The sequence below is a fragment of the Cervus elaphus genome, chromosome 9, assembly GCF_910594005.1.
Source record: "Cervus elaphus chromosome 9, mCerEla1.1, whole genome shotgun sequence".
Taxonomy (NCBI): domain Eukaryota; kingdom Metazoa; phylum Chordata; class Mammalia; order Artiodactyla; family Cervidae; genus Cervus; species Cervus elaphus.
The window spans coordinates 38,997,167-39,012,872 of NC_057823.1; the positions used below are offsets into that span (position 1 = coordinate 38,997,167).

The following is a 15,706-nucleotide window of genomic DNA, read 5'->3' on the forward strand; positions in this document are numbered from 1 at the left end:
GTCTCTCTGGATTGCTGTGATATTTAAGTAAAATAACATACGTGTGTGTCACACATAGAAGGTCCTCAATAAACTTTCACTCCCACCCCACCCTTTCACCAGTGTCCACACCAATGTTTTCCTTTGCACTTGTGAGAGTGCTGTGATTCACATTTTTAAAATCACACAACGTGAGCTGTGTGAGACATGTGAGACAGACTCTCCCTCCAGAGAGGAAGCTTAGGGGCTGGAAGGAGGATGGAAGGGATGGAGGAAAGGAGAAGGAGGAGAGAACTGCTTCTCCCACTGAAGACATAAGACTCCAGTTGTTAATCTGGGAATTCAAAGAATCCCAAGAAAAGCTGTTCAAAGGCAGTTTTTAGTACCTCAACTGAAGAATGAGCAGATGTTTGTGGAGGGCTACTATTTTTTTTATGTGCGTTATCTCACAATCTTGAGAAGCGATTTTAGCCACTTTCATGATGAGAAATCCAAAGCTTAGAGATCTTCAGCATCTCTCCAGAGGTCCCAACTCATGAGTGGGGCAAAGGCATTCAAGTCCTGTGTTCCTGCCCTCTCCTCCCACTGCCTCCCTCTATTATTAGCCATCATTTCATTTCAAGGAAAAGCTTTTACGCCAGCTTCACTTCAGATTTTTTCAAGATAGTCATGTTGTAAAGACAAAGATGAAGAGGTCAGAAAGCTGGGCAATAAAAATGAAAATGTCATCCTTAGAGTAAAACCTGACTAAACTCCAAATGGGACTCAACAGTAACAACCATGATCTCCTCAACCAGGTCAGAACTAGCTATGGGCCTTGAACTTTGCCCTGATGCTGACAGTAGGCAGCATCACAGTTCTTTGCCCCAGCTTGAGGAACTTTCCATAGTTACTGTGCTGTGAGCAAACTGAAGACAGCCTGTTCCCTTCCTCCTGTTTGCCACATACAGAACCAGTGACACAATATGGCCCCTTGAGTTTCCAAACCATGTGCAATTTAGGGGCAACCAGGAAAGGATACTGGCTTCCCTGGTAACTCAGCTGGTAAAGAATCCGTCTGCAATGCAGGAGACCCCAGTACAATTCCTGGGTCGGGGAGATCCCCACCCACTCCAGTATTCTGGCCTGGAGAATTCCATGGACTGTATAGTCCATTGGGTCACAAAGAGTCGGACATGACTGAGGGACTTTCACTTTCAGGAAAGGATACAGAAAAAACCCAGCCCTATTCTCTTTGGAAAGAGCACCTGCTAGGTGCATGGAGTTTGTTCTGTTCCCACCTCTGTGGTCATCTCAGACGGGGGCTAACACAATCGCCCCCCCAGAGCCCAGCTGCATCTCCCACTGTCTGGAGCCCCAGTGCCCACTCTGCCTGGACTCCTGCTCCTCCCATCCCAGCCCCACACCTCCAGAAGGTGTCTGTGGCCTTGCAGCATCCCAGCTCAGGGTCACTCCATGTACTGTCCTCCCGAATCACCATCACGTACTTGCAGAATCACCTAGAATTGTAATTGCTCTAGTCTTAGAGCTCAGAGCAGTTTTGGTAGGCCATTATATTTTATATCCCCTCATTGTTGGGGTGACATAGTTAGGCATCAGTGTGGCTATGAGACTTACCCAGCGTCACACCTTCTGTCTATTAATGATGGCATAAATTAATGATTACCTTTTAAACTTCCTATGATGTTAGTAGAAAATGTGCTTTTTAAAAGACATGTTAGTAAATGCTTTTCCTCACAGGAAAAAAAGGGCTACTACCATCATTTCCTCTTTATTTCTAGGGTACACTTAAGAGTTATCATCAAGAGCATTTTGTATTTGCAAGTTTCCAGATAAATTATTTTCTCATATTACCACTTACTATTCAAATGTTCACTGGGTACCAACATTCTGGAAGAATGGTTGTTACAAATCAGATGCAAGCTGTATCCATGTAGCCAAGTCGAAGTACAGTGATGCTACAGCTGAACACATAGACAGTACGTGGAACAGCCCACTTGGGTCTTTAAAAACAGCAATGCCCATTGACTTGCATGTATCGACAACAACTGGGGTTTCCATTTACCCCCCGCCCCGACCCTTGTTGTACAGAAGTCATTGTGTCAGTAAAAGCATGAAGCGAAGGGGATGTCACAAGAACCAGAAATGGTTATGAAGTCAAAGAATGAGGTCACAAGTGGTCACATCTTCCTTCTTATTAATCAGGTTAATTTCACAAGCACCACATGACTGAGAAGCCATGATAAGCCCACCCGGCCAGAGAATTGCTCACGCTTCGCCCAGTACTAGTTCCACTCCTCTACCCACTACTCCCCAATTCCTGCCCCAGAAAATTCTCCTTGGGCTCACAAACCAGTAGGACTTGGACAAACTGACTTACAGAGAAGAAAAACACTAAATTAGTTGCCAACATTTAGGGAAAAAAAAAAAAATAGGAGCTTTAACATACAACTCTAGATTACTGGCTTCTTAAGGAAAAGGAAAAATCAGAGAACTAGATTTGTGGGCCAACAGTGCGCCAGGCCAGCACTCCGGAGCTGCGTGGCTGCTGTCCACAGGAGAGGGGCCATCCCCCCCCAGTGGAAACATTCCCACCTCTGTCTTAGGAATGTCTTTTTTACCCATAACTTCGTCTGCCTGTTCTTAAGGTTTTCCAGTGACTTTTGTGGGTTAGAAAAGTGTTGGAATAGCATGTTTTAGGGATGGTATATTTTACACGGGTCATTTCTCTTCGGGCTAAGAATAATGGAAGGCTGAGACGATGTAGATGGAAAATTCAGGCCTAATAAGCTTATTTTTGAAGTAAATGTTTTTGTTTAGAATCCTCACATTGATAGTCTTCCCAGGATCTAATTTTCTGGGTAGCTGATTAAGTCTAAGTCATTTTCAGCCTATACAAGCACAGTCACAGAGAGGGAAATTGACAAGAGTCTACAGATGCCTATAAATATGCTATATGTTGTTGTTGTTTAGTTGCTCAGTTGTGTCCAACTCTTTGCAACCCCATGAGCTGTAGCCCGCCAGGCTCCTCTGGCCATGGGATTTCCCAGGAAGAAATACTGTAGTGGGTTGCCATTTCCTTCTCCAGGGGATCTTCCTGACTCAGGGATCAAACCCGTGTCTCCTGCTTGACAAGTGGATTCTCTACCACTGTGCCACCTGGGAAGCCCCATGCTACACTTTACAGAGTTTCCAGATCACTTAAACAACCCCATAGCAGCAGCTCAGCTAGCTCAAGATGTTGAAAAGCAGTGAAAAGTTCTAATTTGTTTTTATTCTCCTGGGCTGGTACAAGTCTGTGTGCTGTGTTCTTAGCAGGGAAACTCAGCCCATGTTCAGCAGGATAGAAAATGACAATGTGATTGTATTGGGATCTCTCCACAAAGTCATCGTTTCAGCAGGAAAATATATTGTCTACTTATTTACAAGGGTTAGAGCCCAAAGTTGTGTACGAAGGGAATGATACATCAAAACCTCAGCTGAAGAAAATTATAAAGCATTCACGTGGACTAGCCAAGATTAACCGGGACTGCCAGAACACTTTCACCCATATGATGTACACGTTAAAAACCTGATGATATGATGAGATGAAGACACATAAAACAGATACTTTTCCTGGCATAGAGCCCTCCTGTAAACCTGGAGATATTTAAATAACCCATCTCAACCATGATTGGGGCAAGGTATAAGGATTGAAAAAAAAAGCCATTGGATTGCATAAGAGATTTCCTCTTCATGCGTTGCTCTTCCTGCCAGCATCTGGGTCTGGGAGTGTTGCATCAATCCATGCAATCATTAAGATGGAAAAAATTAAAATTAGGAGATATATTATTAGCTGGAGGACATCTGTACAAAGATGCATGTAATTGTGGGAGGATACAGACTCCTTTGTCATGTCAAGAAAAGTTAATCTTTAAACGGATACAGATATTCTCAAAGATTTCTAAAGGAATGAGAATCTGTCATTGAGTCTCCATTATTCTTCTGCAGCATGCTGCAAACTCTCAGAGGTGAAGGCTTCTGTACAATACTATGATATTGCTCTTGAGCCCTTAGTAAAAGGTTGCCACTTCGTCTTATCCAGATACTTTCTGATTGGGGTCTGCTTTATGTTTTACTTACTCCTGTGATTGACTTCTCTTCCTTAATGTTATACTGAACACAAGCCCTGACAAGCTAAGTCAGGGCATCTCAGAGCTTCCCTTTGGGTTTAGATTCTCCAGAATAGGAAGAACTGGCAAATGAATGAATGGCTAGAGCAGTGCTTTTCACCTGTCTGTAAATACACATTTGCATCTCTGGGTAATGGACTGCCCTGTGAACAAGTAATTATTTAAAGTTTACTTTTAACCTACACATCAGAAATGGAGATATGGAATGGCTTAGGCTTTTCTCTCAACCTCTCTCCCTCTTTGATTTTCAAGGTAAGGCAAATTAATTAATGTGCACTTTTCGATTGAACAAATGATTAAGACCCAGCTGTGTCTGTGAAATTATCAGTTGCAATGCAACACTTGGGGCTTGTTAATGCTTTTTTTGGCATGAAGAAGAGACACACAGGTATCTAATATTAAGTGTGTTCCAAAAAGCGTCAGTTAGCAGTTTGTTTGCCAAATTAACTTTCAAAGACATGTAAGTTGCTAAGTTTGACTTTATTACACCCAAATCTTAAATGATTGATGGACTACCATGAAATAGCTTTGTTCAAAAAAGACAATCTTTGGCAGGCTACTTCAAAGACTTTACAAAGATAAAAAGATATCCCCATTTTACATTAATTTCCCTGATCAACAGTTATTTGAAATATGCCTGAGAATTATGCAATATGTTCTGTCTTATGACTTTCCTTTCACTGTATCCAGCAGCCCCACATGGGAATGTTTCTACTTGTAATGATGTAGGAGATTTTTTTCCTACACATAAAGAGCATCTTTAAGAAAATGCAGATGGGTAGAACAGTATATCTGGCATTTTTGTTCACTACCATTTCACCACATCTGACACTAAAATATACAAAGATAGGGTTTTGTCAAAGTCAACAATACTATTCAGGATGTGGTTTCAGATGCTGCCTGTAACATTCTCCACAGAGTCTGAAAGGATCCATTTCTTTCTTTTTAAACATAGATTATGTGATTTTATTTATGTCTAAGGTCACTATAGAATTACTGTAGAATTACATAACCAGGAGTGAAAATCTCAACTAAGGGGTCAAGGGGGTAATGGGAAATCATTGAACAGAGCCTGTACAGCTGTTGAGGGCCAGGTGGAGCGGTGGTGTTTGTGGCTGAGAGCATAATGCTTGAAGGGAACTGTCATTTAGGTCAGTATGTCAGATATTCTGATTTTTCTAAAGAAGGGTAGAAACCTTCTAATTTTTCAGCATTGGGGAACTATTTCAAAATTCTGAAAGATCCTGGGCTGGCCACATAAAACATGTCTGGAGATGGCATGCTGCTCTAAACCTGCTGAGAAGGGAAAAAAAAGTATTTACATTAAAAGGGGGGAAAAAAGCATTCTCAATTATCCACATTTTTTCAGAACATCATTTCGTGATTGTGAAATAGTCACACATAATGGCCTCATGATGGCTCAGGGCAAAAGAACCAAGACTCTTGAGTCACTGGTTTGGGAGAAATTTTGCAAAAGGGCTCCTATGCATGAGGGAGAAGGGTGCAATGGGTGATAAGACAGGTTCCTTCTGCAAAATACCATCACGGGTGTATCCACAATAGGAAAGATAGAACACAGAGGCCCCTTTCTCTAAAATTTATCTTCAAGGCCATTTGATTTTATGGAATGGAATAAAACTGACTTGCAAAAAAAAAGAAAAGAATAAAAATCCCTTCTTTGCTCTTTGGCAGGGTGAAGTAGAGAAGGAAAGTCTCCCCGCTGAACTACTATGAGGTCAGAAGCCTTGCTGCTATATTTCACACTGCTACATTGTGCTGGGGCTGCTTTCCCAGAAGATTCTGAGCCAATCAGTATTTCGCATGGCAACTGTAAGTATCGACCTCTCTCTCACTCTCTCCCTCTGCCGGCACTTGTGCCTGCATCAGCTGGCAAAACACACACATTAAACAGTTCATAGAAAAGGAGACTTGGTAGTCACTTAAACTTGTGTGGATGGCATGCACGTGGGCATGCTAAGTCGCTTCAGTCGTGTCCAACTCTTTGTGACCCCATGGACTGTAGCCCTCCAGGCTCCTCTGTCCATGGGGATTCTCCAGGCAAGAATACTAGAGTGGGTTGCCAAGCCCTCCTCCAGGGAATCTTCCCCACCCCGGCAGCGCCACCTGGGAAGGTGGATAATTCAAGTCTAGTCAAACTGGTGGGATGACTGTTCTATGAATCCAATAAACGAGCTTGCGGGGACACACTTGTGTGAGGATTTGAAACATCCCTCAGTACCTCCAGTGAAGTCTCAGTCACTACAAGGAGGCTGTGATCACACCTAGAAACCAGCTTTGGGAGAACATCACAGTCTTCTGGGTGTTGCCAGGATTGCACGTTTTCATAGGGTAACTAATCCAGAGGCATTGTTACAACAGAAAAGAAGACTGGGACAAAAATCAACTTTTGTTTAGACTTAGAAGTATATCATTGCAAGACTTAAAGTGCTGCTGAATTCCCAGTGGACCTATTTTAACTGTTCATAACTTTCTTTTGATCTCTGCTTCAATATCAAGGGTAGAAGGCACCATGATGAAAAGGTCAGTTGACTCCTCAAAAGAGGATAATTCTACCTGCGTGTGGAATGAAATAGACAATTAACTACTTTTTTTCCTTTTCTCCAAAAGATAAAATATTTTATCACAGTAAAGGGGAAAGCATTTTACCCAAATATCTATCATCACAGTAGTTATCCTCAAACACTGAATGAACCATTAAAAAGGTATTTGACAGTAATATTAGGATACTAATGCTGTCCACCCAGCTTTCTGCTCGACAGTCTAGGTTGTAAAAAGAAGTAATTTTACATGAAGGTGAGATGGCAAGGCTTTACACCTCTAATTAAGAACAAAAGTTAGGGCATGACTAAGGACCAAACTGTGTAGTTTGAAATCATCATTCTTGAAGTGGCGTGAGTGCATGCCAAGTCGCCTCAGTCGTGTCCAACTCTTTTGTGACCCCATGGGCTGTAGCCCACCAGGCTCCTCTGTCCATGGGGATTCTCCAGGCAAGAACACTGGAGTGGCTTGCCATTTCCTTCCTCCGCCTAACTCAAAATACTAAACCTTAATAAGCATTTATCTCTATTTGAGATAAGTAGTCTATCTTCGGAGCCCCTGTGCAGAAAAGACCCCAGGAAAAAAATGAATAAATAAATAAAAAAGAGACCCCAAATATGCTACTGAAAACCTACTTCAGTGGACACTCAAATCTTTGACAGGACAGAGACAGGAATTAATTGTTTTAGCAACTTCCTTGCTGAATGGGTGGATAAAATTTCAGAGCAGTGGAAGGAAAAGTACAAGATAATCCCATACCAAGCGTGGTTGTAAGATATACTGATGCTCTCCAATAAGAGTGAGTCAGACTCAGAGGTTACAGGGATTTAAGGTGTATGGGTCAAAGCATTAATCTATGAATGGATTTTGAGTCATTATTTATATTCTTCTCACCCCCCCCACAAAACAACTGCCTTTTAAATGTGACTCATCTTTTTTTCCCCCCTTAGTTTCTCTGAATACTGCCAGTGCTCTGGTGATCATAGGTTCAAAGGCAGAGAGATTTTTGAGCTGTAGGTATTTCCAAAGGTCAGGTATTATTACAAATTGCCTATTCTCCACTGAGGAGAACTGCAGAAAAGGGGAAATAGGCTCGCTGACTCTCCAGGTCAGGGAAAATTCCAGATCACCCGACTGGCTACACTCAGTTTGACCCTGTCCTGTCAAAGCCCCCATTTCTGTGAGATTAGCCAATTGCTTAACTCGAGAGTGAACTTCCCACAGTTCCTAGAATGCCAGCCGACCTAGTGGAGCTGCCTTCAATAGTGGATTATTCCAGCTGGACGCCTGTGGAGACTGCATTTTCCTTCTGGCCCCTGGACGAGGGCTCTTGCCTCCAGACCACATTGCCTTTGTGGTGATTGATGGGAAGGCTGCTTTGAAATAGTTTTGTCCGGAGACAAGATCTTTGGCAGACTGCCCCTTGGGCTTAGCACTCTAAAGAAGATGAAAAGAAAACTGGGGAAGAAAAGAGCACCTTCATGCAAAGGGTTCACTGGCAAGTTTAACACCCCCCCCCCAAGAAAGAGGGACAAGTCAGAAAGAGTGACACTCAGAAATCTAAGCCCAGGCTTATTAGCATCAGGAAATGAAACTGTAACTCGATTATCCTTAAAGACAACTTTTCTATCACAACATTTCCTAAAATAACAGACCTGGGTGGAAAATGGTGGCATGGTTGAACTTCAATATGGTTTTGTTCTGTGGCCACCCCCCTCCCCGCCCCCGCCCCGGTCCTGTCAATTCTTGGCTTGATTCCCTCTTCCCTCTCTTGCCCCATGTCCTCTTTTCACAGATACAAAACAGTATCCGGTGTTTGTGGGCCACAAGCCAGGACGGAACACCACGCAGAGGCACAGGCTGGACATCCAAATGATTGTGATCATGAACAGAACCCTGTACATTGCTGCCAGGTGAGCCCCCTTTCCCCATGTTTGCCTTTGGAGCATCCAGCGTTCCTAATACCTAAATGTCCACACTCTGCCTCACAGTAAAGATCCTGACATTCCCAAAGAGAGCATTACTTTATTTAAAGGCTACTTTCATTTGTCAAACAACCATTCTTTCAAGATTTTCTGTGTTCTTTTAACTTGATGATGTGGATTTGGATAGAAATAATTGCATATTTTGGAGTTTAAACTCAAATAATCCACTGTTTATCTTGAACATTGTGTATATACATATATATGTATATACACACATACAGTATACACAGATATTTACTCAAGCATAGGGTAAAGTGTGCTCTCCTTGATACTTGCTAAATTAAGTTGAATGTGTCAACATGTATCAAATTAAGTTGAATGGGTGTGTGGGTGGGTGTATGTTAAACCTGTATTTTTGCAGATAATATATAGTATATATTATTACTTTAGCAGAATGGCAGCAGCCACCCAGTAGAAGTTTTTGATGTGGATCTAGTTCAGAAAATACTCATCCACTGGGGAAATGTTATTCAAACAGACCATGCTTTAAGGATGAATGGCCTGGCAAGAATACTACCCAGACAGGGATCATATGGATTTAGGTTTTGTTTCAACTCTACTCTTAACTTACCTGGACCATAAATTCTCTGGCTGTTCAGTGTCCTTTGTTAAATAAGAGACTAGAGTAGATTATCTTAATGGTGTCCCTTGGGATTCTAAAAATACATGCTCCCCCATTGGGGACAGGGGTTGTGGCTTATTCAAAATATTTCTAAATAAACAGCAACAAGGAGCAATATCTTGTGGGGTCCACTGTGGTATAACCTGGGTCTAGACTGATGAGTCGTTTTACACTGGGAAGGAGAAATAGAGATTATGTTTGTAGTACCTGTCTGGCTGTGAGCACAAGTAAAGAACAAGTAAAGAACAACAGTCCCGGATTCCTTCAAAGCACTTAGATGTTCTGAAAATACAAGCTATACAATGTAAAGTTAAAAAAAAAAAACCACTGGCTAGATTAAAATATCCTATGAGTACCCTACATTTTGGTCACAGGGAGCAATGCCAAAGCACTTTCTAAAAATTCTATTTCATAAACACTTAGTACATACTTGTTGTATGTGCTATATAAATTGCAAATATAGTTGTAAGTTCTTTATAAATGTTAATTCATTCAATCCTGGGGGAAAAAAAAGCCCTTTGAGTTAGAGCTGTTATCATCCCCATGTCTTCCGGGAGGAAACTAAGGTGCGCAAAGGTGGAATGACTGGGTCAGAACAACACGGGCAGGACTTGAACTGGAACAGTCTTGCTCTAGAGTCTGGGTCAATACTCTCTGTGCTCTGCAGTCTGCTGAGCCATAGAAGGCCTACCTGTCCTGGTGATAACCTTCTAATAGCTGTTCTCCAAGAACAGTAGCCACTGTGGGTATTCATTAAAAACACTCCAATGAGTCCCCAGTAGCCACCTCTCTGGAGAGTATTAGCTCCCCCTTAAATACCATTTTCAGTTTCCTAAATGTAACAGGGGTGGAAGATTACGTTTGTACCCAGTTAGCTAAAGGCTGGTCAAAACAAATGATAAAATATTGTATCTGTGAGAAATAGGCTGACTCAAGAATCTTCTATGAATTGTTCGCTTTGCAACCCAGTCTTTAGGGGGAAAAGAAACATAACTGACTACCTGATGACTTTAACTTGGGTGTGAAACAGTCCAGGGGGCACCAGAGTTAGGAATAAGGTGCTGTGCAGACTTCAAAGTGACCAATATTACACCTTGTTAAAACCAAGACTGTTTCATCCTAACTCCTGACCCCAAAAAAAGGAGAAAGGAAAGAAGGAAAAAAAGGAGAAACACATTCACGATTGTAACTCTATAAAACAGACTCATCTTTGGTTAAAGGTCAAATCTTGCCCTTGTTTAAAGGTCAAATCTGTAACAGCCTAGTACTGACATGTTGGTTTTCACTTTGTGCAGTCACTTCCATGGAATACACACCCCTGGAAAAATTCCTAAATGATTTCTGTGGTTTGCATATTTAGGGTCTCTCCTCTCTCTTTAATTTCACATTTTCCAACAGAGCCCCAAGAGATCCACGTTCCTAGGCAGCCACTAACATGATTTAAAGTGAAATCCTTCCCCAGACTCAAGTCATGCCAACATAGTTCAATGATGCTCACTGGAGAGGGGAAGAGGAAGTCCTAGGATTAAGTCAGTTTGTGTTTAAGTAACTGAATTCAGTAAGAGCAGCGAATGAACCTGGGATGCACACACGGTGCTGGGGGAAAACCCCTGACCCTTGATCTGTGGTTTAGCATAAAGCATTGTTCTGTGTGCTGGGCAATGTGATCTCTTGGAGACTGAAAAATATTGCCACTGTCCAAAAGAGATTTCATTCATAGAATTTTTATTTTTAAAAGGCTCCCCAGTTCTTCTAGACAATGGGTGTCAGCTATCAGAAGCCATGTCCCCAGCCAGAACCCAGGGACTGAGGGAAGCTTGATGAGCAACGCCCCTTTTCAGTTCTGCTTTATTATTATCCATTTTGTAAATTCTTTTTTTGTTGCTTAATCTCTGAACTGCTAATTAACATAAACAGGCCATGCCAAAGGGGTGGGTGGGGGTGGCAATCAAGAGCTTTCTGAGGAATTGCCAGTGCATATTAATCAGATGTTAATTCACAGTTCATACGTTCAGCTCCTACTTAAAGTTTTGAGGAGAGGCAGGGCCAGAAAAAATCTCAAGTTATCTCAAAGCTGATACCAAAGTAATAGGCAATTCCACTCCAATAATGAACCTGACCCATAGCACCGCCAATAAAGTCAAACAAGCAATAAAGGAATGCCATAAAACTGCCTCGGAATTAAAGGGCAGAGCGGTTCTGGCACCCTATTGGAGTCTGAAGAACTTTCCAATTCAGCAATTTACAAAACAGGCTCCTCTCTCTCTCTCCCTCACCACTCTTACACACACACACACACACACTCACACATACTCACAAGGGCAAGGGAATTTTATAGGCCAACTGCCATATCCCCTCCTTTTATTTTCATAGGAGAAAGGCTGTTTTTATTTCTGTTTTTCTCTGTTGTTCTTTCCCTAAAAGTAGTAGCAAACAGATTTCCAAAGAACTGGGGGAAAAAAATGGAAGTGAATTCTGACAGCAGATAATTCCTTTCTTTTTTCTTTCTTCCCTTCTCCCCTTTCCCTTTCTTTTAAGTAATGAGGGGCCCTGAAAGTCTGCATGGGAGCCTTGAGGTCTTGCTTTAAAGCTGTGGGTAATTTTCCAGCCCCAGGACTTCCTGCATTTTAGAAAAAGTCAATGTTATTTCAAGGGAAAACGAGCTGTTTTGCTTTCCCTCACTAGCCCCCCATCTCCTCAGTTGAATGTAGCGCTTTTCTTTTCTTTCTTCTGAATTCCAGACAAAAACGCCCTTGTACTCAGCTCACACAGAAGGGGATGTTTAAATATAGCCCCACACCTGAGCTGCTCATTCTGTTTCTCCCCTTCCAAGGGGAGATTGGCAGCAAATCATAAAGACAACCAAGTTCTCAGCAAAACAGGAAGGTGAACAGAAGCAAGAAATGTAAACTTTAGCTCAAGTACATCTGAACCTTAATTGACCATCCCTGTGTGAAAAAGAGTGGCTTCTGGAAATAATTTTACCTTTATCGTCTTCTGTCTTGTCAATCAAATCATCAAAGCTAAAGCTGAAAATATGTTTTCAAAAAAGTGATGGAGATAGACATTAGTTTTTTGTTAGGTCTCTTGATGAACAACTCCAGCACGTTGAATACCAAGTGAAAGGGCACGCGAACCCATCTGTATGCTAGTTTGGAAGCCTATTTAACTTTGCAGACATCTCCCACCTAAACTACGTACGTACATACAGATGTTATTGTTACGGCATGCGAGAGGCTACTGGAAAGTTTTCATAAAAGGTGGCAAGATGCCATGATTTCTCTGAAGGTGCTGAATGTGATCCTGAAGCATCTCTTAGAAGCTGAACCCTCCCCTTATTCTTGCCCTCAGATCTTGTTTTTAATAACATGGATGTGGATTTATCTGCCTTGAATGAGACATGGACTCATTCAGGAGAAAATGCACTGCCTTGACTCTTGTGTTTAACATTGTCTTAATTCTTCTTTGTTTATAGGGACCATATTTATACTGTTGATATAGACACCTCACACACAGAAGAAATTTATTGTAGCAAAGTAAGTAGTTTTAAAATGTTCTTTCCGAAATGAAGGATCTTAGGATGGTTCTTGGAGAGAGTATGTATTTTAAATGCATTGATTGAGATGACATGGCTTAGAATAATTGGGAACATTTTATGAAACTCTAATTCGGTGATGAGTTAGGGCTTAATATGAAATGGTTATGTACTTCATATTTTATTCATCAGTTACATGCACATAAACACATTGGAATTTTAGGTAATTTCTAAATTCTTTGGATAAAATATTGGATGTTTGTCCAGGAAAAGATCAGTTTTCATACATAAACTTTTGCAATATTAAGTTTGACTTGACTGTTGTGGTTCAGGAATTTGATCATTATCCATTTCAGACAGATATAAAATATAACCCATGCTTCCTTATAACTCCACATGGAGGTATTTTAGTTAATAAAGTCTGCCCCAGAAGTAGATGATCCCTTCAGCACATGAATTTATGTGAAGGAGTGTAACCTGAATTAAATCTTTGTCCACCTAAAGTGAATGTCCCCTTTATGTTTAAGAAAATGACTTCCATATTTTAAGGAAAAGGCCTGCTTTATGGAAACTGATTTATCAAGTGAAAGGGAAGGGCAAGGACATGTATTTTATCAAAATGAGCATAATTTAGCAAGTTAGTGTGGATATTTTATGGGAAATTTCCACACTGTTGTTTACTCTTCTTTCCTTTCTCCTTCATCTTTTTCTCAAAGAGAAGCAGATCATTCTGCAGTCTAATGAATAGCTAGGGGTTCAAAATTAAATGAACATTTCCATTTCTAATCTTTTGTTGTTATGGTGCGTTAATCTCAGAGAAAGGGTGTGGAAAGCTTTCAATAAATATATGTTCAGCGTCTAGTCTCCCCCAGGGAACTCTTACTTCAAAAATCAAATGCAACAACCTCTGGGCTCTAATTGATTTCTTTCTTGATCCCTGCAGAAACTGACATGGAAATCTAGACAAGCTGATGTAGACACATGCAGAATGAAGGGAAAACATAAGGTAGGCAATTTTCATTTCTTCTGCAGCTGCCACTTTGGGTTAAGTTCTTGACTGTTATCTCCAGCCGCAGACCGTGATGTGGAATGGCTCATGCTAGTCCCTTTTCCCCCAGTAATTGCTTCTTCCATCAACTTATTGAAGGCTTTAATTTGCAAAAAAACAGTTTGCTTTTAATGTGATGAAACAGTGTGACAGCTGCTAGGGCTGCATCATGAACTATTTAGGGGGCACCAGGGACTTTGGACCCCAAACTGGCTTGTGCTGACTCTAATGAGCACACTTGTTGGGACTTCTCTTATGGTCCACAGCCCTCAGAGTCTGCAGGAGAGCCCAGAAAGGCTGCCGCAGACATAAGCGGTCTGTGCCTTCCATCACAGAACAACATAAAAACACACTTCAGCTGGGAACCTTGTGTATCAGGGGACTCTGGAGCCTCTGGCATTAAAATTAATGTGATGGGATGCTGCTATGTCCTGGCTTGCCTTCCTTTGGTGGCACAAACACACACCTCCTGTTCTTATTTACTGTTGAAAAGCGGTTGTTACTGTCAGCAGCAGCAGCATCTTGGGGGTAAAAACACAAGGAGGAGCAAGGACTGTTCACAGGAGAACTCCCCAGCCCCCTGCATTTTCACTTTGCTCTCAGCACATCATGGCCCACGGTTGAATGGGTTTTTGCCCTAAAGTGGACACCCAAAAGTTTGAACTGTTTTTCAGGATGAGTGTCACAACTTTATTAAAGTTCTGCTGAAGAAAAATGACGATACTTTGTTCGTCTGTGGAACCAATGCCTTCAACCCTTCCTGCAGAAACTATAAGGTAAATGTTGTTTTGTCTGTTGGAACCACATGGCCCGGAGGTATTTCATAATTTACTGTGATTGTGCCCGCAGTCACCTAAGAGGGTTAATTCAACACCACCTGGGTTCCTCTTGCTTGTTCCACTTAATGTAGTGCTCCACATGACTGATCCTGAGCAGGCTTCTAAGCTTCCTGTTTGTTCAGGATTGATTGACGTGGCTTTAAAGAGCCGACCCGGCAAAGTACGTTTCTGTTAAGACCCTATTCTCTATTGTTCAGAATGTCAGCCTGCGTACCCCACAGACTATGTGGGTTTCCTCTCTCTCCCTTTCTCCGTTTCCCTCCCACCCCACCATCTCCTCTCTGAGCACAAAAACACACTTATACTGTGAACGATTTCTATTTTAAAAGGGATCTCAAAAGCATGCCATTGGAAACTGTAGACATTCCTCTAGGTAAGATTTTCAAGAACACGGGAATTTAATTCCATTCAGAACTCAGCTTACTTGACCATGGTCTGACTTATCTTGACCTTCATGCAAAGGAGAAAAAGATTAACCCTTGCAGCATTAATAAATCAAGTTAGTTCATCTGATAATGGTGTCACTGAAGGAGTAGAGGTAAAAATGACCTGAGGTTTTGACCCCACATCTTTACCTTTCCTTGTCCCTCTTCCCTCAGTTTTCTTGTTCAGAAAATACATACTGAGTTTCTCCCACGACTAGGAATAGACACTGCAAAGACGGATAGGAGGCGTCCATTCTTAGGGAAGTCAGACAGGGAGAAAAAACTTCAATCCATGGGTTTGCTGCCATGGCGGCATAATACAGAGCATGACGCAAGCATCGCAGAGAAGCGCTTACTTCAGCCTGAGACGAGGAGTCAGGGAAAGCTTCCAGAAGGAGCTGGACAACCCCTCTCTTCGAGTGTTCCCTCCTGTTGCCCGGACATATGGAACATGAACACCCCAGCCCAGGAGAAACCCGAGCTTCTGTGATTGCCCAGATGTGAACCTGACATAGTGTCTCCAAACAGGGGTTCAGTTCATT

At 41.9% G+C, this 15,706-nt stretch overlaps 1 protein-coding gene across 4 annotated transcripts in view; it reads left to right on the plus strand.

The window, feature by feature from the left end:
• SEMA6A (semaphorin 6A) overlaps positions 1–15,706 on the plus strand; it is a 129,528-nt gene that overhangs the window by 59,475 nt on the left and 54,347 nt on the right. For 3 of the 4 annotated variants that reach the window (XM_043912316.1, XM_043912315.1, XM_043912317.1), the window contains exons 2-6: positions 5,844–5,981; positions 8,506–8,623; positions 12,793–12,853; positions 13,796–13,858; positions 14,575–14,676. In XM_043912316.1, the coding sequence (XP_043768251.1) occupies positions 5,882–5,981; positions 8,506–8,623; positions 12,793–12,853; positions 13,796–13,858; positions 14,575–14,676 (444 nt within the window). In that variant the 5' untranslated portion in view covers positions 5,844–5,881. Of the gene's footprint in view, positions 1–5,843; positions 5,982–8,505; positions 8,624–12,792; positions 12,858–13,795; positions 13,859–14,574; positions 14,677–15,706 lie in introns of those variants that run through there. The other variant, XM_043912319.1, reaches the window with a different exon arrangement.